Raw genomic sequence first — 21,284 nt, forward strand, 5'->3', positions numbered from 1 at the left:
CGCACACAGTGCTGCACTGCAACAACGCGGGTGCGCCGGTCACACCGCTCCTCGCCCTCGCCCGGATTGCACAATCGCGCCCACCGCACTCCGTCTGTGCTACCCCAGGCACAGCGTGATCGGACATGCAGCCAGTGTGCGGCTGGCCTGGCGCTGCACTCGAGCCGGATGCATCCGCCGTCGTCCGCGTCGTTCCCACGCCCCACTTGCCCTGGATCCCCAGGAACCACATCGACTTCCCAGAAGGTCTCCGTATCTAGAAGGCCCTCAGCCCCGAGCCAGAGCGAGCCGCCTTGCCCGTGCCTGGCCTTCTGTGAGTCCGGCCCGCCTTCTGTCCAGAGCCACCCCCAATCACCAGCAGCCCCGCTGTCTTCCTCGAGTCACACACGCACTTCCCAGGCTCCAGAGTTGCGCGGAGCTCGTCAATCGATCTCTGGAAACTTCTGTCACCGCTCAAACCTTGCCATGGGTCCTCGTCCAAGTCTGTTCTGCGACAGTATGCATGTCTTGCTTGGTCATCCTTGCCTCCGCCTCATCAAAGTGGGTCGCCCATCCTCTCCGGTTCTTCGACGCACTCTGCACTTCTGTTCTGGATTCTATGGATCTGCGCCATCCGACGTGCGCCCCCATTCATACCGCGCTGACTCTACTGGAAAGAGCAGGCCATTGCATAGCACTCTCCACCACCTCAACTTGGCGCTTCGGCCAGCCTCTACCTGCTCTTGAGCCCCGAGCATCATCTCTTTTCACTCAGGGGGCGTTTCCTCTGCCGCAACACTCTTTATCAGCCCCCAGCTCGACCCTCGCCACCGCAAGTCTCCATCAGCAGGTTCACTCGGCTCACCGCTCTGAACCACTCCTCGAGTGTGCCCAAAGCGACATGGCAGCTTGCGACGAGTTTAATCCCCAGCGTCTCGACACCCAGAGCCTAGAGAACGACTTTATCCTCACCAACAACTGCATCGACTCGGAAGGTTGGGATGGCAATCGATCTCTTGGACACGCTGCTGGCCATCCACATGCGACATTAATCTATGCGACGCCTCAATTCCACAGGTCGCTTTGTTCTCTACTTGATCAACTGCATGCTCTTTGCGCTCCTCTCGACCGTGGGCTTCGCCACGGCCGCCTATCGCATGTGGTTCCAAGACGGCTTTTCAAAAACCACGCCGTTCCGCATCCTGCTGATCTCGGCAGTAACATGTCTATGTACGACCACCGCCTCATCCGCTGCCACTGCCATATTGACTTTGATGTCTGTCCTTTGCTAACCATGCCAACCATTTACCCGTCCACGCTCTCATCCTCTGTCCACGGCTGCTGGCTCGTGCATCCCAGGGCTGGCGATATCGTGGATAGTCATCATGTCCGGCAAAGCCTCATGGATAACCCCGCTCTTGCGCGGAATCACACTGGAAGGAGTCAATGCATTTCTGTGTCTCAACATTTACTCCAGGTGAGCTTCCCAGGGTCTCGAGGCGAGAGAGCAGGATACAAGTGTCGACATGGTGTGGTCGCATTGGCTTAACAAAACTCAACCATTTCAACAAACGTACCAACTGCTTCAACTACCACCTCGACCAACTGCTTCCACCATCACCGGACCAACCGTGACCTGGGCCAACCATCCTTCTCATCAACCACATCAACCACATCGACTGCAACAACCGCATCGGCTGATTACTCGCTCACATGGCTCCACGATCGACTGCAGTCTCCACATCGGCGACGTTATCCAGTCATTCTCGTCGTCGCTGCGAGCCACGTCGCTCTATCAGTGGACCGTGCTCGCCCACACCATCGGACGGATCATGTTCTGGTTCTGGCTTGGCTCGAGCGTGCTTTTCCTTGGCCTGCACTCTCTGGCCGCCTATCTCCACTATGAATCCATGATGGTCTACCAACTGATGGTCATGGCCCTGTGCTTCATTGTGACGACGATCTATGTCGGCACCCTCGGAAGCCTGTTCTACATCATGGCCTCGCGGCTGGTGTGCATCTTGAACGACGGCCTGACCACGATCGAGAGCGACATTTTCGAAACCGCCGAAGCCATCGCCAAGACCGAGGCCTCATGGAAAGCACTGGCGCAGCAGAGCATCCTCGCTCCGACGCCGGCTCTCCGGTCGGACCGATCTGCTGAGGTGTCCAAAGCCAGTCCGGACTATGAGGAGCTGACGCTGCTGCACAAGGAGATCAAGACCCTCAACACCAAGCTCGAGCTTCTGCGGGCTCGCTGGCGGGTGCTGCGAGCGCTCGCCTCCAAGTCGGAGCAGTCGATCCGGGCCGTTTCGATCCTGTGTCTAGCCGTCGGGGTGCTGCTGACCCTCGGGGTCGCCGCCTGGATCACCATCGCCGTGTTCCAGGAGATCACCGGCCCCACCGCAGCACAGGTATCCATCTCCCTGATGGGCGGGCGTTCGGGTGCGGCCATTCTCCATGGGTCCAGCTGGGTCTTTGCCCTTGGTGATCTCCTGGTCTATTTTCCGGGTTTTGCGGTTGGCATGTGGTACCACGGGCTCCATCTGATTGCAAGCCCCGTCGGCAACCAGGTGCGGCCGTGATGGGCTCGCTGGCGATCTGAACAGGGTCCGAGATACAGCCCACTCAAAGCAAATCGGGGCATCTGGCTTTAATTTGGAGCTATTGCATGTTGTGGACACTACAGTAGGTCCAGAAAGAAACGGGACAGTTCCTTCCTGGCTTCAGATGTCTGAAACCCGCTGACTGACTGTAGGCCCAGCGGGTAGGCCATGGCATTGCACTCCTGTCTTCGTTGGCAATCGAGTGGTTTTGGTTGGTTTGGGAAGCATGGTCTTGAATACACCCGATCGATCTCCATGGACGATGATCGACTGGCATACCGAGATCATATTCCTGGCTGCATTGATGTCTCAATCCCACAGCGTATGGCAGCTTGCACAATGCAGGAATCTCGACCACGAGGGCTGGGAAGGCAGCGTCGTCATCGGGATCGTCTGGAGGGGGTGCTTGGCTGACCATTTCAGCGACCGAGGCAGAGCCAGAGGCAGGGCTGCTGTCGACTCTGGCTGTGCACTTCTTGGTGAAGGGTCTAACATGGTTGGTCAATCCACAGGAGGGGCATGATTTGATGGCGGGCTTCTTGGCCACAGGAGAGTCACTGGGTGATCCTGGGTGGGGTCGGGGGGTGTCTTTCTCTTGGGAGCCATCCGGCGAGAAAGCGTCCTTGATTCACAGATCCATACACTTTATTCAGAAAAAAACGGGACAATATAGCCGTTTCCATGAACATGTAGTATGTGCTGTGCTTGCGTCAAGCAAAGCCACAAGAAATAAAACAGATCACTTTGGCAGCCTCCGAGTGAAGACCTCACGTCGCTCTCCGGTCTCCACAATCGACCTGCATACTGTGATCATGTTGCGCGCCGCATTGACGTCGCGATTCCACACTGTCCGGCAGCTGGGATTCTTGCAGCTCCTGACAAAGTGGGAATTCGCAACACTGGGCGCATCGAGTCCTTCCAACCGAACTGGCTCCAGGCACTTGGAGCACACTTGCGAGGTGTTGAACTCGTTCGTCGAGACTACCTTGACGCTTCCATGATGGTGATTGGGACGGCGTCGGTGGTGCTCGAATTGCTCAAAGTACCGAGCAAACCGCTGCCTCCTCGGGCTGGATGCATAGCCCTTAGTACATGCGATGCAGCACACCAGAGTGGTTGATTGCAAATGCAGCCGAGACAGACTTGTGTTTCATGTGATTGCGCTAGCGAAGCGAAGCACCCTTCGGTGAGTATCCGTAAAGAGGGAAAATGGATTTCCTGATCCCCGTCTCATCGACAAAAACGAGCCGTCGTGGGTCGATGGAGCGGACCTGGTCCCTGAACTGTGCCACTCGCTCATCCAGTCGCTTGGACTTGTAGAGGTGTGTTGCCCTCTTGTGTGAGAGACCTGCTCGGTGGATGGCAGTGTGGCAGAGTGAGAGTGAAACTTTCCTCTGGAGGATGGACTCGGGCTTGCATCGCAACACAGGACCAGTCTGGAACGGGTCCTGTTCAATCAGGGTGCGAATGACTGGACATGCCTGCTCAAAGAAAGTGGATCTGCGAGCTGGGACCCGGGATGGGTCATCCAGCTTGCATCCTCGGTGCCATCGATGGATGGTGCTCTTGGATACACTGAATATGGAGGCGACCTTACGCAGGCTATGGATGAGGTCGTAGCATCGCAATGCGGCGGTGCGAAAATCGGATGTGTGGCGAATGGTCATGGCCAGCGCGCGATGGTTTGAGGCAACAAAATACTTGTTCAACGGCCAAAATCCGGGGTGTCCTTTTTTATTGGATCGGCTGTAATGAAAGAATAAACATCGACAGCAAAATACAAAACAACCAAACAGAGAGCGAAACGGTGGGGAAGAAGGAAGGAAGGAAGGAAGGAAGGAAAGAAGGAAAGAAGAAAAGAAAGGACAATAAAGAGAACATCAAGACAGGAGTATCAGCGTGCACCAACGAGGGCGTGTACTCGGAACATCAGGTTTGTCGGTGGCTGCAAAGGAAGATTGCGAGAGCAAGATCGAGAGAGAGACCGTGAGAGAGAGAGAACGAGTGATGAAAAGAAAACGACAGCACAGAGGAAAGGGGAACGGATGGGAAAGAGGAAACTCATATATATAAAGGCGGTGTGCAGAGCACGCGAGAGCAAGTGCACTCATGTCTCCAAAGCGCTAGATAACTCTGCTTTGTTGGTTTGGTTTGATTTGGTTTGATTTGATTTTTTTTACATGGGACCTTCCGTCAGGTTGGTAATAGTGGGCGAGACACCCTGTTGCTGAGGCTGTGCTTGCTGCTGCTGTTGGAGCATCTTCTCAACCTCTGCAAAGCGTTTCGATAGCAGGTACTGTTAGTCAGAGGCCATCGGACTCAAGCAACCCGTGGGATTGTCTCAAAGGAGCGGTTTGCAGGTATTCACGCAGCCCGATATTCACACAGAGCGGTGCCCGTCGCCATGTCGACAAGATAGAGGGAAAGCATGCAGGGGGGGACCGAGGCGGTGGGAAAATCACTCACTCGCAATCAGGTGCTTGCCATAGGTGTACTTCTTGAGCGAGGCCAGGTGAGGCTTGATCTTTTGGATCAGGAGCTCCTTCTGGTCGCCGTCCACAACATCCAGCATCTTCTGCACCACATAGTTGGCGTACTGATCCTTCATCATGGCAACAAGCGGAGACGAGCTACAGACGACATCAGGCGACATCAGGCGACATCAGGCGACATCAGACGACATCAGGCGAGAGCGGGTCAGCGTCGATGAAAGAGCGCGAGACAGTTGGGGGTGCAGGCGACGGGGGGGGGAAGGTCAGGAACGGTAGCGCAGACGACCAGAGCCAACATACCCATCCGGCTTGGTCTGGACAACTTCTTCGATGAGCAGCTGGCGGTCTTTCTTGCTGCCGTGTGCAACGCACTTTTCGACCACGTTGCTGGCAAACTTGTGCTTGCTCATCATCAGGACCTGGCCCCGCACTTTGTTGACGATGATGGCCTTGTCCGACGGCTTGCCGCGCTCGAGGACGTGCTGGATCACATAGTTGCCATACTGATCCTGGATCAGATTTATAGTATAGCGGTGCAATTCCTCAAGGAGCGGCTGTGAAACGAAGGCGACGGCCAAGGCATGTGTGAGCGACTGCGCGACACCGAGGGATGAAAGCAACTGCCTCGACATGGCAATTGGAGGGGTGCACAGACATACGAAAGAATCGCCGTCAAAGGGCCCGGCAAGACGCAGGCGTCGAGGGCCAATATACATACATTGGGGATGGCCGGATTGTCTCCGCCAATGATCTGGTTGCGCTCGTCAGTCGAGTGCTCAAAGATGCGCTGGATGACGCGGCAGCCATACGGATGCGTGGCCAGCGAATAGACCTGTCCGTGGAACGCATCGACAATGAACTGGATGTGCTCGGCGGGGACGCGCTCGATTGCCTTCTGGATGACATGGTTGCCGTTCTGGTCCTTGACGCACTTGAGGACGTTACCGTCGAGTTCTCTGACGAGCACGGCCTGCTGGTCAACGAGGACGTGCTCGAGCGCCTTCTGTACAACTCGACAGCCGTACATCTGCAGCGAGAGCGAAAGCACATGACCCTCCATTTGCTTTGCAAGGATCTGCTTCTGGATTTGGTTGCCTGTCGCCACGATGGCGCATTGGCTGTCAGATCAACGACCGGGCGAATATTCTCCCACCTCGTACGGCCGAGAAGCAGCCGGGCAGCCGGCAGCCGGCAGCTGTGGCCGACTCCACCGCAAGTTTGCGAGTACGTACCATGCTCAAAGAACTTTTGGATGACATAGTTGCCAAAGACGTCCGTCATCAGCTGCAGTGCGTTTGACAGGATTTCCTCAAAAACAAGCTGCTTCTCCTCGCTACTGGCCGTTTCGAGCTTCTGCTGGATGAAGCGCGAGCCATGCTGGTCGCCGCTGAACTCGACGATATTGCCGACAATGTCCTGTAGTTGTTGCAACGGCAGGAGAGTTAGGCAGCTGCCTGGCCGCATAACGAGTCGGGGGCTGGAGGCCACACAGCCACAGACAGGAATGCAGGATACATGGTGCGGTGCGGCACATACCCGGAGCTCGTATTTCTTGTTCTTGTTGTTTCGGAACTCCTCCAGCAGCGCGCTTCGGATTCCATGTCCTGGATCCGAGGGAATGCTGGGCTCCTGAGGAGGGATCGGTGTTCGTCTGCTTGGACTCAACGGGTTGACTCCGACGTACGGCGAGCTCGGCGAGGCCAGGGAACCATTGAGGCCCATGAACTCCTTTCGCATCAGCTGATCTGGGGTCTCGCGGTACATCTGCTGGGTAGCCAGGAATCGTATCCGCTTCTCCATCAGGCTGTTGGTTCTGGTCACCGTCGGGATGCTCGGGGCCGTGTATCCGCCCATGTAGTAAGCGCCAGAGTTTTGCTTTGGTACGCCAAGATCTGCACACAAGACAGGCGGGACATGGGCGACATACGAGTAAGTCATAGCCCCATGGGGTCCGAGCTGCGCCTTAGGCACACCATTGTGCCACCAAGATAAGCAGTATGTCTCACCTGAGCCTTCCTCTGGATAGAATCCGCGTGTCTTGGTTTGGCCGGCCTGACGGAGCTGGTATAGATGGCGCTCTGGAGGGCGAGGGGGGGGGAGCAAAGCATGGGGGTTACATTCAGCACCATAGCAAACACTTCTGGTCATCTATAGGGGAGAGACGCTGGACGAGCAGTCGCAAGAGCCGTGATATCTACCTTTGGCGGTAAGGAAGGCATCGCGGTTGGGGCCGGCACTGCGGATGTTGCGGTCGGGGTACATGCGATCAAAGGCTGTGTTGATTTTCATGGGCTTGTGGGAGGACCGCATCTCCATGTTGTCAGCCTGGGAAGAGGAAAGGGAACAAGTGTTATCTACAGGACACAGATCCACAAACATCGTACGGCGACGCTGTGTTCATTGTGGCCGCGCTGGAGCTGGGTTGGAGCTGAAGCTGGAGCTGGAGGGGGCGTGTGTACGACAGCACCACAGTGTCATCGAGCCAAACAGTCACATTTCCAGCCACTCGGATCGGCGCCACTCGCGCAGAGTCGACTGATCTCATGGATACAACGTACACGTACATCGCTCAGGCTCAGATCGCGGAACTGTGCCGACATGTCCAAGGGTGACATGAAGTCGCCAAAGCCCGATCCTGGCCCAGGGTGGCTTCGGATGCTGTGGAAGCTGGAAGGAGGTGTCGATGCCGAGCGCATAGGCGGAGAAATCAGCGAGGCAGGATCATCCCGATGGTCGAGGGCGCCGAGCAAAGAGGCCATACGGATCTCCTCTTCATGGTGTCGGTCGTCGTAGTCGTGGTAGATTGTGTCGCGGGGGAGAGGTTCGTCATCGAACTCGGGATCGGGCATGCGATATTGAAGGGCCGAGGCAGGGCGGATGTACTCGTCAGGAAGGTCGGCCAGGGGGCGGCGCTTGGACGGGGACTGGGTCTGGGATCGTGGGATGTACTCGACGGTGCCCCAGGGAATGGAGGGCGCCGGTGCGTATCGGGGGCGAGGAGCAGGGGCGCCATAGGCATCCATGTCTTTGATGCCTGAGTGGAAATCGGAAGCCAGGGGCTGCAGCGACAGGAGCAAGGAAAAGCAAACAGAGTCAGTCCCGGGGGGAAAGCCACTCTGGAATCACGCATAGCGCCGCCGAGAAGGATGAGCGGAGCAGGAGATGCGGGCCAGCCAGCCGGACGGCTGAAAATGCAAGCGACTGCGCTATCGATATTACCTCGTCGGTGGGGTAGTGGCGCTGGTCGGACAAGTCGTCACCGGGGGAGCCGTAGAATGCGGATGGCGGCGGATCCATCAACTTCCGGTCAAACTGTGAGCCAGGGAGCTCAGGGTACTTTTTGGGCAGACCGGCGCTCGGAACAGACTCTTGCGGCCAAATCTGCCACGAGTTGAAGGGGCTGGGCGAATAGCTGGGCCCAGGAGCCGAGGGAGTGAGCGGGGCCGAGGGAAGGGCCATCGAGGGATCCAGCCTGGGCTGCGGAGCATAGTATCCGTAGTCAAGGTTGAGGCGAGGATCCAGGCTCGAGGAGTCTGGCTCGGCGAACTTGAAGCCGTCGAGCTGTGAGGGTGGCGCACTGCTCGAGCGACCAGGGTCCATCGTGCGGGAAAAATCAGAGTCCCAGTCCAGACGGCCTCTCATCAGCACAGCGAGCTGGAGACAGCCACGAAGCGGGCAAAGACGAGTGTATCCAAGCCAAGGGTTGGAGAGAAACAGACCACCGACGATGACGACGAAATAAATGAGGGACCGGGGTTCGGTGGGGAGTAAGGTGGGGCGAGGCAGCCGAGCCGAACCGAGTTGCCGGGTCCGTCGCGACGACAAAAAGGAGTCAGTTCGCAAGAGTGCAGCCAGCATGCAAAGAGCGAGAGGCAGCAGGGCGAGGTGGAGGCGGTGGTGGCCGGAGCGGGTGGTATGTGGAGGGGGAGTGAGGGCGCCGTGGGTCGGGGAGATGAAGGTGACAAGGCCGAGGAGACGGGTGGGAACAACCAGCGAGCCAAAGGGCAACGGACGGTACAGCACAGAGGCCGAGGAAGAAGATGGACCGGGAGATGATCAGACGGACTGGTCAGACGATGGCGAGCGAGCGAGCGAGCGGACAATGATTGGCGGTCGACACCGGATCGAGAAGGGCTTTGGCTGGACAGCAGCCAGAAGGTGCGAACCAACACCAGCCGCAAGGACCCACCAAGGCCATCGCAGGCATGGAGAGCAGCATGGAGAGCAGCATCCACAAGCATGGAGAACGGCATCTGAAAGCGGGTAGCAACTGCGACAAGAAAGAGCGCAGACGCATCTCTCACCTGGCCATGGGGATGGTTCTTGGCTTTGGGTTGAAAGACATTCTCATCCATTTTGGGCGGTATCAGGGCAGTATATACTTGAAGAGGGATAAGGGCTCAATGAGAGAAAGGAATTCACAGGGCTCGAGCAGAAGAGAGCGACGACCAACGATGGAGGACGTAGTGGAGGGAGAGGAGGAGGGGGGAACTGGGGTCCTTGTATTTACCAGACAGTGGTAGATCGAGATTAGGCGGATGATCGTTAGGACATCGAGCGGGCAATAGGGACAACTCGGCAATAGAAGAGCAAGTACGGAAGCAAGCACGGAAGCAAGCAGAGGGACAGAGACGGTGCAGGAGTGGAGGCGATAGAGATGTCGACACCGGTAAGGAGGTCAGGGTCGGGGAGGGGAGGGGAGATGCAGCAAGGAGGGGAGATGCAGCTGGGAGTGAGAGCGAGAGAGAGGAGACGGCGCCGGTCGCAGAAACAGGGTCGGCAGCTCTGCGATGCGGGCAGCCCGGTGTGCGAGGCCAGAGGAAGCAGGCAAGGGAAGGGTGTTCAGGCAGGGCGAACAGCGTGAAGTTGCACCTTACTTTTTAAGGCAGCACAGCTCGACAGCAGCAGGTCGTCCGATTCCAAGATCCAGATGTCAAAGAAGGAAAGAGATCACAAAAACGAGGAAGAGGGGGGGGGAGAGGATCTTGTTCGGAAAGTATGAACAGGCAGGCAACGGGGAATGGACGGGCCCAGGGAAGCACACAGGACGGGGTCGACAGCAGGAGAGGGACGGAAGGCAGCGATGGACGACAAGTACAGACGCAAAAGGGCACGAAAGAGAGCGGGAGCAGCAGCCGGGACCCGTTCTGTCGAAAGAGAATATATGATATAAATATATATATAGGTATGTATACAGTTATGTACAGATTAAAAAGAAAATGGGGGGAGACGATCCAAGCAAGTTATGGAGTCATTTATTGAAGGAAGAAGGCAATGGCAACGGCGAAGGCGACGGAGGGGGATTGACAGGAGGGAAGGGAGGGAGGAGGGAGGGATCAGAAGGCAGCGCTGGCAAGGCTCAACTCGGCGGCCAGCCTGGAAATCCTGGGTTGACTCGGGTGGGGAGCGAGCGGGAAGGCAGCTGATTGATTGTCGAGACCAGGGAGGCGAGCGGCAAGATGTCCACGGACGAAGGACGAGGGGGAAAAAAAAGGCTGGAGCCAAAGGAGGCGAGGCCCGAGACAGGAAGACCGGTCGGCGACAGCCAGAGGCGAGAGGGACACTCTTTGTTGCCGCCAATCCAGGCACTGCGACGGCCCGCAGAACGCAACCGGGACAGCCGACAAGCAGAGAGGACACAGGCAGGCAGACAGACGGACAGGCCCATGGGCGAGCGGGGCTGCGAGCGGTGCTGCGATCGGCCGATGCGATCAGCCGATGCGATCGGCTCATGCTTGGGATCGCTCTGTCTGAAAGTAACGTCGTTAGCACGGACTGACTATCAGAGACGGCCGAGAACATCTCGTTCTGTGCACGCTCTGTGCACCGAGGCGATTGGGCGGCCTGTGCCAGGCACCGAGAAGGGGGCCGTCAGAGTCACGAAGCAAAGGCCAGGCGGTCTGCCTGCGGCCGCTGCAGTCGCAAAAGCAGCACCACACTCGGCGCCAGAGATGCATCGCTGGCCCGCAGAGCCGCAGCGCAAATGCAGCCCGCACCATGGCCACGATCACAGCGGGCGCTGGCCAGGACGAAGCCGAGGAGGCTCCGTGGATGCTCTCGCTGCATATCGCGGGCATGTCGCACACGCCATCGCAAAAGGAAAGGCTCGAGGCGTCCGCTGTGTTGATTGCGCGAGCAACAGAGCAGAGCCGGCTGTCGGACCCATGTCCAATCCAAGCTCGATCCAAGCTCGATCCATGTTCGCGGTCGAGAGGCCTCTTCGCCGGGCATCAGCGCTGATCGGGGGTGATTCTGGCGGCCAATATAACGCTGCTTGCCGAGCCGTGCCATGGACCGGCCGGGCGGCAGCATTCGCCCATCACCCCGGACCGAGCCGTGCGCACAACATTGCGTGATTGTAAAGTGCCAGAGGGGAGCTCATCGCATATGCTGTATTGATCGATCTGCTCTTGTTCCCGGCATGGCAGGTAGATCGGATGCGGCCGCTAAACAAAGATGTCACAGGACAAGAACAAGAACAGGGTCCCAAAGCCTGAGATGCAGGAGTTGGATTAGCGGCCAGGATAACATGTCTGGGGCAGACAGGACTAGTCTGCGGCTGCACTCGCTCATCCAGCTTACCGAGCAAAAGCGACGAGGGAAGGGCCAGCGACAACTCCTTGACAAGGTTTTTGGACGACTTGGCGCCGATCTGGGAGCTGGGATAGGAGAGAAGCACGGTGCATGAGCATCGCAGTCACAGCCATGTCCACCGCCTTCTACGAGTCCACTGCCTTCCACGATCCCAGTGCGGCTGGCCAGTGCCAGACGAGCAAGACCGTAGCCGTTTCCGTTTGTCTGCCCGACATGGGCGATCCTGAGTGCAGAACACCCACGCTGGCTGTCCCAGTCAAGAGGACGGCACCACTGACTCCCTGTCCTTTCGCGAATACAGAGGCACTTACATAAAGAACGACGAGGCGAGGATGAATCCCAGCAAAAGCAGAGAACCCGAGAGCGGAACAAAGAGCGACGCAGGCACCGGGGGAGCGAATGCCTTCAGGTCGGCATTGGACCAGGAAATCTAGAAACCATCGATGCAACAAACGATCCAGGAGCCGATGTGAGTAGATTCGGCGGGTCGTCGGCCGCCGTTTCGAGGTGGCTATGGTCTGGGTGGCCCCACGGCATCGGGTGTTGGACCAGCCCCATTGGCAGAGACAACGGCATCTCGTTGCTGCCGTCCTGGGGAGTCAAGTCCAGCGAGTCGCTTGCCGCCTACTATCGTTCAACGGGAGTCATGGAGCGCTGGCCCATCCACATGCACTGGAGTCTTTGGAGCCACGTCGTTGGGGCCATCTCGATCGTCCGAGTGGCGAGCACGGGTGACCAGCTTTCGTCCAGCACAGCAGCTTCAGGGTTGACTCGGAGCAGCTCGTTCGATCAACGCCATGCAGCTGCCGCAACAGGCCAGATCCCGCGGCGATAGGTTCTCGACTCATCAGAGGCATCGGTAGAGGCTCACCAGGTTTACAGGAGCCAGCACCGTCGACATGGCGTGTGTCTGCGCTATCGCTGGATGTCGCTGCGTTGGAAGGGGAGGGGAAAAAGCGAAATCTCGGGGGTTGCGGGCTTGTGCCTGCCATTTTGTGCATCCCGCGCTTTGATCGGGTCTGGCCGCTTGGCTTTTGAGCTGCTCCCTCCCTCCCCCGGCTTCTCAGCTTGCCTGCCAACTAACCGGCTACACCAACGGCGCCATGGCATCCAAGCAGATCCTCGAGAAGCTCATCTCCGGCCAGGAAGCCGCCCACCTCGTCGTGCTCCAAGATACCACCAAGCAGTCCCATCTGCCGATCTTGCACGCCTTCCTGTCGAGCTCAATCTCCCGGAAGCACGGTCTCGTCCTGGTCTGCTTGCAGGACCCGCCTGCTCGGCTGCTGCCGCTGCTGGGCAGCTATGCAAATGCAGTATGCATCGACCTATGTTCTCAGCTCCCGTCTTATGCGGCTTCCACCAAGCCTGGCCCACAGTTCGGCAGCGTCAAGATTCGGCCTGCACTGCCATCGGAACTAGGGGACGTGCTCGCATTGGAGCTGAAGCAACTCGGTAATGTCAATGCTCCAAACGCAAATATCCGTCCAGATTCCAGTCTTGCAATCCGCCAGATCGACGGTGGCTCTGATGCTGCCGCTTCTCGGATCCTGCCATCTCTCCCAGAGTCGCCCAAAACCACTGTCCTGTTCGACAGTTTCAATCCTCTGCTCGACTGGATGCCGCTTTCTCTCATCGCCGCCACGGTGAAGAATCTGGCGTTCTGTACGAACGGTAAGGGCATCGACGGGCCGACACCTGTTATCCCAGGGTGCTGATCACCCTCATCGTAGTCACGGCCGACACCAACTCGATGGAAGCCCGCCGCTTGACCCAGCTCACTCCAACACCCAACCAAGCCAGACTGCCAATCTGCATCTCCAACGCATCGCTAATACATGTGCGCTTCGTTGGCCATGTCAGATTCATGTCGGGTTGTCCTGCCGATACACACCGACTCGCTTCCGGAGACCAAAACGCTGCTCTCCATCGAGTCGATCCTCCATCAGCACATGAGCACCCACATCAAGATTCTCCATCTCAAAACCCACCTGAAAGCCATCAGCGATCCGTTCGACAAGAGCATCAAGCGAAGCCAGCTGGAGTTCCAATCGGTCGATGCCAATGCCCTGGAGTTCATTGTCGACCTTGAGTGGCGCAAACGATCGGGCAAGGCCATCAACGAGGTAAGAGACGTCCCTGGATGCACATGCCCGTCCCTGCCATCGGATCTCCGCACGGGCGAATCCTGCTCGCCGATCTGAACGAAGGCTGACCGATATTCATCGATTCTCGCGGCATTCAGTTGTCGCTTGTCAGGTGCGGCGAGGCCAGCAGCATCACAATCTCATCTGCGGACCACCTGAAGCCTGCTCCGACACCAGATGCGGTCCAGCCCAACCAGTCGACAAAGGTAAGGGCCGGCGACAGTCCAGCCAACCCAAAGAAGAGCAAATGCGGCCGCGAGGGCAGGAGGGCCGTTCATGGTCAACAGCGGCCCCTACTCCATGACAGTCGCCTCGAGACTGAATTGATCCATCCTACTAACCAACCAACCAACCACAGAGTGACCCGACGGCCAACCTGTCCTTCAATCTGACGCTGACGGATGAGCAGCGCCAGGCCAAAGACCAGGTCGTATTGCCATATCTGGAGGCCCAGCATGAAAGCGAGTCGACTGGAGGCACGATCCACTACGACCCGGACGAAGACGATGACTTTGACGAAGAGGTAAGCCACTACCGCGACGACAAAGGCCAGGGCTGCCATGAGCGCATTGGTCGAGCCGGCCATGGTGCTTCTGTCAACTCAGCACTCCGCAACGTTGTCGACCACGGCCCAACGATGCGAGCCCTGATTCCATGCCGATGATTCCTGGTTGGTGGGATGGCTGGGACACTCATTCCTCGCCTCCACCGGGCACCTCTCGCCTCCACAGGATCCCGACGCAGATCTGGATATCTAGTTTATTGTGACAATCCCGGTCTGTCGGTCAATATCGACGGGACAACATCAAGCCGCTCTATCCCTGCGCCGAAAGTCGAAAGCTTTCGCCAAGTGGGCGACAAAATCGGGGATGGTCGAACAGCAGCACAAGGAAGTGCTCGTTGGCAGGACAGTGGGCTCGTTGACAGAACAGTGTGCACGGCAACCCCCCCCCTTGAAATGGCGAGAGGTCATCAAAGGTTCCATGATGAACTTGCCGGCGCTGTGTCCCACGTATGCAGAGCCAGCCCATGCCAGTCGACGGTGGAGGGGGGCGAGCCAGAGCCTGCCTAGTGTTGATGATCATGGCTCGAGCATGGGCCATCGCCGTGCGAGTGCGAGTGCGGATTCGGTCTGCGGACATTCTTTTTCCGGTTTGGATTTCGCTCGTATGCGTTGGGCCTGCGGGGATCGTCGTCCGAGTCCGAGTCAGACTCTTCTGAAGAAGACTCATCAAAGGCGCGGTTCTTTCTGAAGATACAGCAGACTGACCCGTTTCGTCAAAGGGAAGAGAGAGTGAGAACGAGCGAGCGAGCGAGCGAGGGTGTCTTTGGTTAGCACCGGGAGGGACACTTGCTTGCGATCACTTGGCAGGCGGAGGGGGCAAGGACTCTTTTCGCCTGTAGGCTCTCCCCGCATTGGCGAGACCGAAACAAGACCTACTTTTGCTGCTCTTTTTCCCCATTCCCTCGTTGTCCTGCACGGAGGCATCCCACTGGACCCGTCGGTTTTCCAGCACGCCTCCGGTCAGCATAATTGTGCCGACGATTTCGTCCTGGACGGGAGCAGATGTCAACGCAGGCTCGACCAGCGTTTGCGAACCCGACACAACGGCCGTGGCTGTTCGTGCGGCACTCTGCGTCTGTAAGGAGCGCCCGTTCCGAGGTGATTCGGTTGATGCCGAGGCCAAATCTCGGTGGCCAATATCCGACATTGTGATGAAAAGAAGAGGGCTGTCCCGGGATAGCGGCCAGTGCGGCAGCGGCAGATGAGGCTGGATGGGCTTTAGTGGGTGTGACGGAGCAATTATCTTTGACTATGCTGGATGCGAGGGGGCGATGGATGCGATGGATGCGAGAGAGCGATGGATGCGATGGATGTGAAGAGCGACGGCGACGGACGGTTGCAAATCCGAGCAGCGTGTTCCAGAGCCGCATTCGAGCCAACGATCCTGCATCAACCAAGGCGACAGCCAGGGATGCTTGTGCTCTCTGTCCTTGCATCAGCCCCGCTCGCTCGCTCAGACATGCATCCAGGCTGGCTGGTCGGCAGACGGCTCGGCCAGCTTGATCGTCACAGTCGTGTCTCCATGGGTCACTTCAATACCCAGATCCTCGACTGCCTCCTTGAGGGCCCACATGAACCTCGTCCGGCGAGCAGCCTTCTTTCCGCCGTCCTGCCAGTTACTCTTGTGCTCCAGCACCATCGTCACCCACAGCGACTTGCGATCCACAAGCTCGGAGATGGTGATTTCACAGGCTTCGCGAAAATCGCGGCTTTCTTGGCCCAGGAACTGCAGGATGCGCTCTTGCAGCGCGAGCAGCTTCTCCTTCGGGGTCGTTGCAACCACGGCGAGCTTGATCTCTTCGAGCTGATGGCCAGACCGCCGGATGTTGAAGATGTACTTGTCGATAAGGGTGGAATTTGGGACGTATGTTTCCTTGCCATCGACCTTGCGGAGCACGGTGGTGTTGAGGCCAAACTCTTTGACGAAATAGGCGTCTCCGTCAAGCTCGATGCGATCGCCAATGTCGTATGGATGCGAGACAAACAGAAAGATGATGTTCTCGACCAGGCGCTTAATCGTTGCGCCGACTGGGTGGGATTGATGGCGAACCAGACGAGCGCATGAGTAAACAGCACCAGCGGGCTCGATCCGACTGAAAGCCGACAAATGCTCGAAGCGAGATAGAGGAGTGCGCGGGGATACTCACTCGCAAACAGGACGCCGGCCCACACCGAGATGGCCACGGTCAGGAACTGCGAGGTATCGATGCTCCAGATGCCCAGCCACAGAAAGACGGTGATGATCCAGACAAAGAGCTTCATGATGTTGTCCAGGGTCGAAATGGCCTGCGACGAGTCCCTGAGCGACTTTTGGATCGAAGCCCGCTCCTTGAACACATGCACAATAATCTCCTTCATCTCGGACTTGCTTATGTCGCCGTTACCATCCTTGTCGAAGAACCGAAAGGCCGCCTGGGCCTCCTCCGGAGAGTCAAAGTACGGCTCAAAGTCCGAAGGCACCAGAAGCGAGGCGCCGTCGTGGCGGAGCGAGAGGAACAGCGTCTTGGCAAGGACCTTGGCATCGTGGACGTTGCGCAGAACGATGCCCGCCGGCATGCCGAGCTGCAGTCCGACCATAGCACCAATGGCGTGCGAGAGACCCGTCATCACGTTTTTGAAGAGGTTGGCCTTGGATGTCTGAGGGGAAGCATGGATGTCGATGCTCTCGTGAGACTTTTCGACGCTGGCTGGGATGGTGACATCTCTTCGGACCTTGCGCGACTTGTTGAGGTGTGCAAGGACAAGGAAGGCATCTTTGTTGGTCCGGATTCGGTCTCGGTAAGCTCGCTGGTGGTCGGTGTCAGTGTCGGCGGGGAGCGAGGGAGATCATGAAATGCAGAGGTTGATTAGTCTTGCGCCGGTCCGGGTATCGTCGTCTCCATTGTGTGCTCGCATCTGCGATAGAGTGCCGTGCATTTCCATCGCCCCTGCCTTTGCAATCGCACCACTTGCCCTTTACCTTGTGGAACGAAATTGCAAAAACTTGCAGCAGGAACTTTTCGATGCACCATACGATCGAGGCAGCCAGGATCGAGGCCCAGATCAGCTGTATGATCTTTTGCCAGTCGTTGTTTGGGTCGATGTGCTCCGTAAAGATCGTTCCCCAGGTGATCGAGCCTATGATGCTCCACTAGATGTCAGGATAGATCTGTGGTGTCAGTACGGCGCTGTGTGGTTGTATTCAGGGCGATCCTGCCAAGTCCATGCGAACTCACCATCAGCCACATCAGATAGGGCCGCAGATGAGTCACGTAGTTGATGATCTCCTCGACTTTATTGGCGTAGACGTTCAGCTCCGATGCATCCAGCAGCACATCGGCAACATAGATGATGATCTCGGGCACGATCCGGAGCAGCCATCTCAAGCCAAACCACGCTTTTGAATGAAATGGCACAGGGAGTCAGCAAGCAGATGCGAGGGTCGTGCTCCTAACATGCATGACACTAACCTGTCCACATAATGACACCGTAGACGCTGAATACAAAGACCGGGTATTGGCCGATGGAGAACCCGTTGGTGGCGACCTGTTTGTTCCAGGTCACGCTGGTGTCCGCTGGGGACCCGTGGAGTTGGGCGAGTGCAGGGTGGGCAGAAAGGAGGATGGCAAGGGAATGAACGGCCAGCGACGAGTCAGTGGCATCCTGGCGATCATGGCACGGGCGATTCACACGGCATCGACAATCGCACGACGATGATGGAGATGGTGATAACGATGGCGCGGGTCGTGTGGATCCAAGCCATGCTGCTCGCAAGCAGATCCTGGTTCAGATGCAGAGGACGCATTTCAAGCATGGGCATGGAGTCTCCGACAGGCGATTGTTCCCGTCTCCTCGTCGTCACATCTTCCCACGCCCCAGCTCACACACACTTGCCTACAAAAAACAAATACGATATGATCCCAGGGATCATGATCACGGCGTCGCCGATGACGATGTAGGCGACATCACGGACGGCAGCTGGAATGCGGTGGCAACATGCACAGCAGCGGCCAAAGATGGTTCTGGCGGCCTTTTCCTGCCGTTGGATGGATTCGTATTCTTCAGTCTTGTCCCAGTCGAACTCCCCCTCGGGATTGACCTGGTCGGGAGACTCGTTTGCAGCGTCGCTCATCAGTGCACAATCGAACTGATGCCGCAGTGAGTGTGGGGGCGGATCGGCGCGATCGGTCCTGAGCGGCAGCGTCGAGTGCTGGGATCGCCGCTGGGATGATGGCTCACTTGCTGGGATAAGGAGGGGGGCAGGGTGCCAAAGCCCGCGCAGGTCGAGATCGGATCTGCCGCCCATGAGGCCGCCCGCAAGCGGAAGCGAGGGGGGGGGTAACTGGAAGCATAGCCAAAACGAAACGAGATAGTTGTCAAGCACGAAGGCATGCACCACATCGCGACATCAGCGTCAATCGACCGCCGCTACAGGAGATCGGCCAGATGTATTCAAGACGATGCGCCTGCCCATCGGCATCAACAGATGTGATCAGCAGGCTTGAGTCGCTGATACCAGGGAAACGGCACATTGTCGTTTTTCTAGAACAAGCTGTATTACTGGCAATCCAATAAAAAAACGGGACACCCGGGTTTTTGACCATTCATCGAATATTTTGTTACCCAATGTTATCGCGCGCTGGCCATGACCATTCGCCACACATCCGACTTTCGCACCGCCGCATTGCGATGCTACGCCCTCATCCATAGCCTGCGTAAGGTCGCCTCCATATTCAGTGTATCCAAGAGCACCATCCATCGATGGCACAGGATGCAAGCTGGATGACCCATCCCGGGTCCCAGCTCGCAGATCCACTTTCTTCGAGCAGGCATGTCCAGTCATTCGCACCCTGATTGAACAGGACCCGTTCCAGACTGGTCCTGTGTTGCGATGCAAGCTCGAGTCCATCCTCCAGAGGAAAGTTTCACTCTCACTCTGCCACACTGCCATCCACCGAGCAGGTCTCTCACACAAGAGGGCAACACACCTCTACAAGTCCAAGCGACTGGATGAGCGAGTGGCACAGTTCAGGGACCAGGTCCGCTCCATCGACCCACGACGATTCGTTTTTGTCGATGAGACGGGGATCAGGAAATCCATTTTCCCTCTCTACGGATACTCGCCGAAGGGTGCTCCGCTTCGCCAGCGCAATCACATGAAACACAAGTCTGTCTCGGCTGCATTTGCCATCAACCACTCTGGTGTGCTGCATCGCATGTACATCCCCACATCATTCAAGACACACTCGATGGTCGAGTTCTTTGAGCGAGCGAGCTTCCCAGACGACTCTGTGATTGTGATGGACAATGTCAGCATGCACAAGACAAGGGCTGTCCTGGACTGCATCGAGCGCCGAGGATGGTCAGTGATCTTCACCCCACCTGCCTCGCCCGACTTCAATCCCATCGAGAACTTCTTTGGGATTGTGAAGCATCAGTACAGGAAGGCAGCAGCGCTGAATGCGTCTGAGGGGTTCAGAGTCGGGATGGTGACCCTGTTTGAGTCTGCCGTGCGGAGAGTGCTTCCGGACGTCTTCCCACGGCTGATTGAACGTGCGATGCGCTTCTGGGGTTGAGTTCCCTCCAATCAAGCCGCCGTTCTCACGTTCACATCCCTGGCTTGAACCTCTCGGCGATTTTTGAACAGGGTCACTTCCCCAACCAGCCCGCGCAGACGGGTTCCTGCTCTCGGGTATAAATGCCACACCTTCGTCCTGCTGCTTTCTTCCCTCATCTCGCCTTGATCTGATCATCGCGCTATTGTACGATAAAAAAAAGTCTCTGCTCTGACCAGTACCACTGGCAGGCATCCAGCATCCTCTGTCCCCATGCCTCCGAAGCGCAAGGGTACCGGTGATGGCCAGCCTCGGCCACCCAGGCCCAAGAAAGCCAAGTCACAGTCGGAGCCTGTCTCTGGTTCGTATTCTGACCCCACGCATGCTTGTTCGTCTGTTGCTCCGTCGCTCACCACCACTGCTTCTGCAGATCCAATGGATGTCGATCCCACCGAGCCTGGTCCATCTACTTCCTCGAGTACCGGCAAGCGATGTCGCCAGTGCGATGGCACCGATCACGAGCGAAGCAACACCAACAGGTGTCCCGAATATCACCCCCTCAAGAGTTCTGTCGTCCCACTCGTGGATGGAAGGTCATCCGCCCCTCAGTTCAGCTGCTTCAAGCAGACGATGGATGGCTGTTGTCTCAATCCCGCTCTCCGCGACAAGATCCAGGCCACCGTCGAGGCCATGACCCAGATCCAGTTCGAGGCATCCAGGCTGCTCAACCTGCACATCCTCCGGTGCATCGAGCAGGATCTTCCCGTCCCCGTCATCTCCAAGTCCACCCCTGCTTTCATCCGCCAATGCTTCAAGATTGTCGAGGCCGATGCCCTCTCGCCGACCGGGGACAATGAGAAATACAACGAGCATCTGGTCGCTTCCTTTCGCGACTACCAGACCACTCGGCACGCAGACCTGCCTCCGGCCCCTCGTCTGCCTGATGGTGCTCACAGTCAGCTTCTCACCCTGGCTGTCAACGCCTATGCCACCAACTGCACCACCCACCTCAACCTGGCATACTGGCGACTCCTTCGCCGCTTCTGCGCTGCCGTCTTCCCTGCCAACAAGCACAAGCACGAAGCCATCGAGGCCTGTCTCGAGCTCTTCGAGAAACCAGGGCAGACTCCACCCAAGGCCGATCTCGAGTTCCTCTATCCAGACTTTGGCCACGTCCTGGACGAGTTTCGGTACAGCAGCGACCAGGACCGCTTCCGGGCCCTCCACCGCCTCTCACACCATGTGGGTCTCCTCGCCCGAGACAAGATGGTCGACAATGTCCACAAGTGGATCGACTGTGACATACCCGCCCTCCAAGTCACCGAGCTGCAGCGCCAGGCCAAGCTGGACGAGCTCACTACCCAAGGCAT

The 21,284-nt window shown here is 57.6% G+C and overlaps 7 protein-coding genes across 7 annotated transcripts; 3 read left to right on the forward strand and 4 right to left on the reverse strand.

Moving 5' to 3' along the window:
* Positions 1–810: 810 nt before the first annotated feature.
* On the forward strand, positions 811–2,785 carry BJ171DRAFT_528815 (uncharacterized protein). Its single transcript, XM_053112715.1, has 4 exons — positions 811–974; positions 1,057–1,209; positions 1,339–1,456; positions 1,715–2,785. The coding sequence occupies exons 1-4, from the start codon at positions 881–883 to the stop codon at positions 2,562–2,564; spliced, it is 1,215 nt and encodes a 404-aa protein (XP_052962242.1). The 5' UTR covers positions 811–880; the 3' UTR covers positions 2,565–2,785.
* Positions 2,786–5,043: 2,258 nt separating this feature from the next.
* On the reverse strand, positions 5,044–6,799 carry BJ171DRAFT_430377 (ARM repeat-containing protein; the record flags this gene model as incomplete). The annotated part of the gene is made up of 5 exons (XM_053107895.1): positions 5,044–5,215; positions 5,378–5,631; positions 5,796–6,172; positions 6,310–6,493; positions 6,614–6,799. 5 exons carry the CDS (start codon positions 6,797–6,799, stop codon positions 5,044–5,046), a joined length of 1,173 nt encoding a protein of 390 aa, XP_052962243.1.
* A 3,592-nt stretch (positions 6,800–10,391) lies between these two features.
* BJ171DRAFT_272521 (uncharacterized protein) lies at positions 10,392–11,597 on the forward strand. Its single transcript, XM_053106814.1, has one exon. The coding sequence runs from the start codon at positions 10,537–10,539 to the stop codon at positions 11,431–11,433; it is 897 nt and encodes a 298-aa protein (XP_052962244.1). The 5' UTR covers positions 10,392–10,536; the 3' UTR covers positions 11,434–11,597.
* Positions 11,441–12,644, reverse strand: BJ171DRAFT_528829 (uncharacterized protein). The gene is made up of 4 exons (XM_053112716.1): positions 12,543–12,644; positions 11,983–12,101; positions 11,660–11,736; positions 11,441–11,570 (listed from the first exon to the last, which is right to left on the reverse strand). Exons 1-4 carry the CDS (start codon positions 12,570–12,572, stop codon positions 11,524–11,526), a joined length of 273 nt encoding a protein of 90 aa, XP_052962245.1. The 5' UTR covers positions 12,573–12,644; the 3' UTR covers positions 11,441–11,523.
* On the forward strand, positions 12,631–14,602 carry BJ171DRAFT_272524 (Elongator complex protein 5). The gene is made up of 6 exons (XM_053106815.1): positions 12,631–13,123; positions 13,235–13,342; positions 13,532–13,794; positions 13,914–14,021; positions 14,174–14,338; positions 14,547–14,602. The coding sequence occupies exons 1-6, from the start codon at positions 12,775–12,777 to the stop codon at positions 14,571–14,573; spliced, it is 1,020 nt and encodes a 339-aa protein (XP_052962246.1). The 5' UTR covers positions 12,631–12,774; the 3' UTR covers positions 14,574–14,602.
* A 281-nt stretch (positions 14,603–14,883) lies between these two features.
* BJ171DRAFT_587707 (phosphatase inhibitor-domain-containing protein) lies at positions 14,884–15,527 on the reverse strand (the record flags this gene model as incomplete). Its single annotated transcript, XM_053114433.1, has 2 exons — positions 14,884–15,080; positions 15,257–15,527. The coding sequence occupies 2 exons, from the start codon at positions 15,525–15,527 to the stop codon at positions 14,884–14,886; spliced, it is 468 nt and encodes a 155-aa protein (XP_052962247.1).
* BJ171DRAFT_272583 (Mechanosensitive ion channel-domain-containing protein) lies at positions 15,429–17,900 on the reverse strand. Its single transcript, XM_053106816.1, has 5 exons — positions 17,830–17,900; positions 17,596–17,756; positions 17,340–17,510; positions 16,528–17,167; positions 15,429–16,408 (listed from the first exon to the last, which is right to left on the reverse strand). Exons 1-5 carry the CDS (start codon positions 17,837–17,839, stop codon positions 15,834–15,836), a joined length of 1,557 nt encoding a protein of 518 aa, XP_052962248.1. The 5' UTR covers positions 17,840–17,900; the 3' UTR covers positions 15,429–15,833.
* Positions 17,901–21,284: the final 3,384 nt, after the last annotated feature.

The sequence above is a fragment of the Polychytrium aggregatum genome, assembly GCF_025602895.1.
Source record: "Polychytrium aggregatum strain JEL109 chromosome Unknown BJ171scaffold_68, whole genome shotgun sequence".
Classification (NCBI taxonomy): Eukaryota; Fungi; Chytridiomycota; class Chytridiomycetes; order Polychytriales; genus Polychytrium; species Polychytrium aggregatum.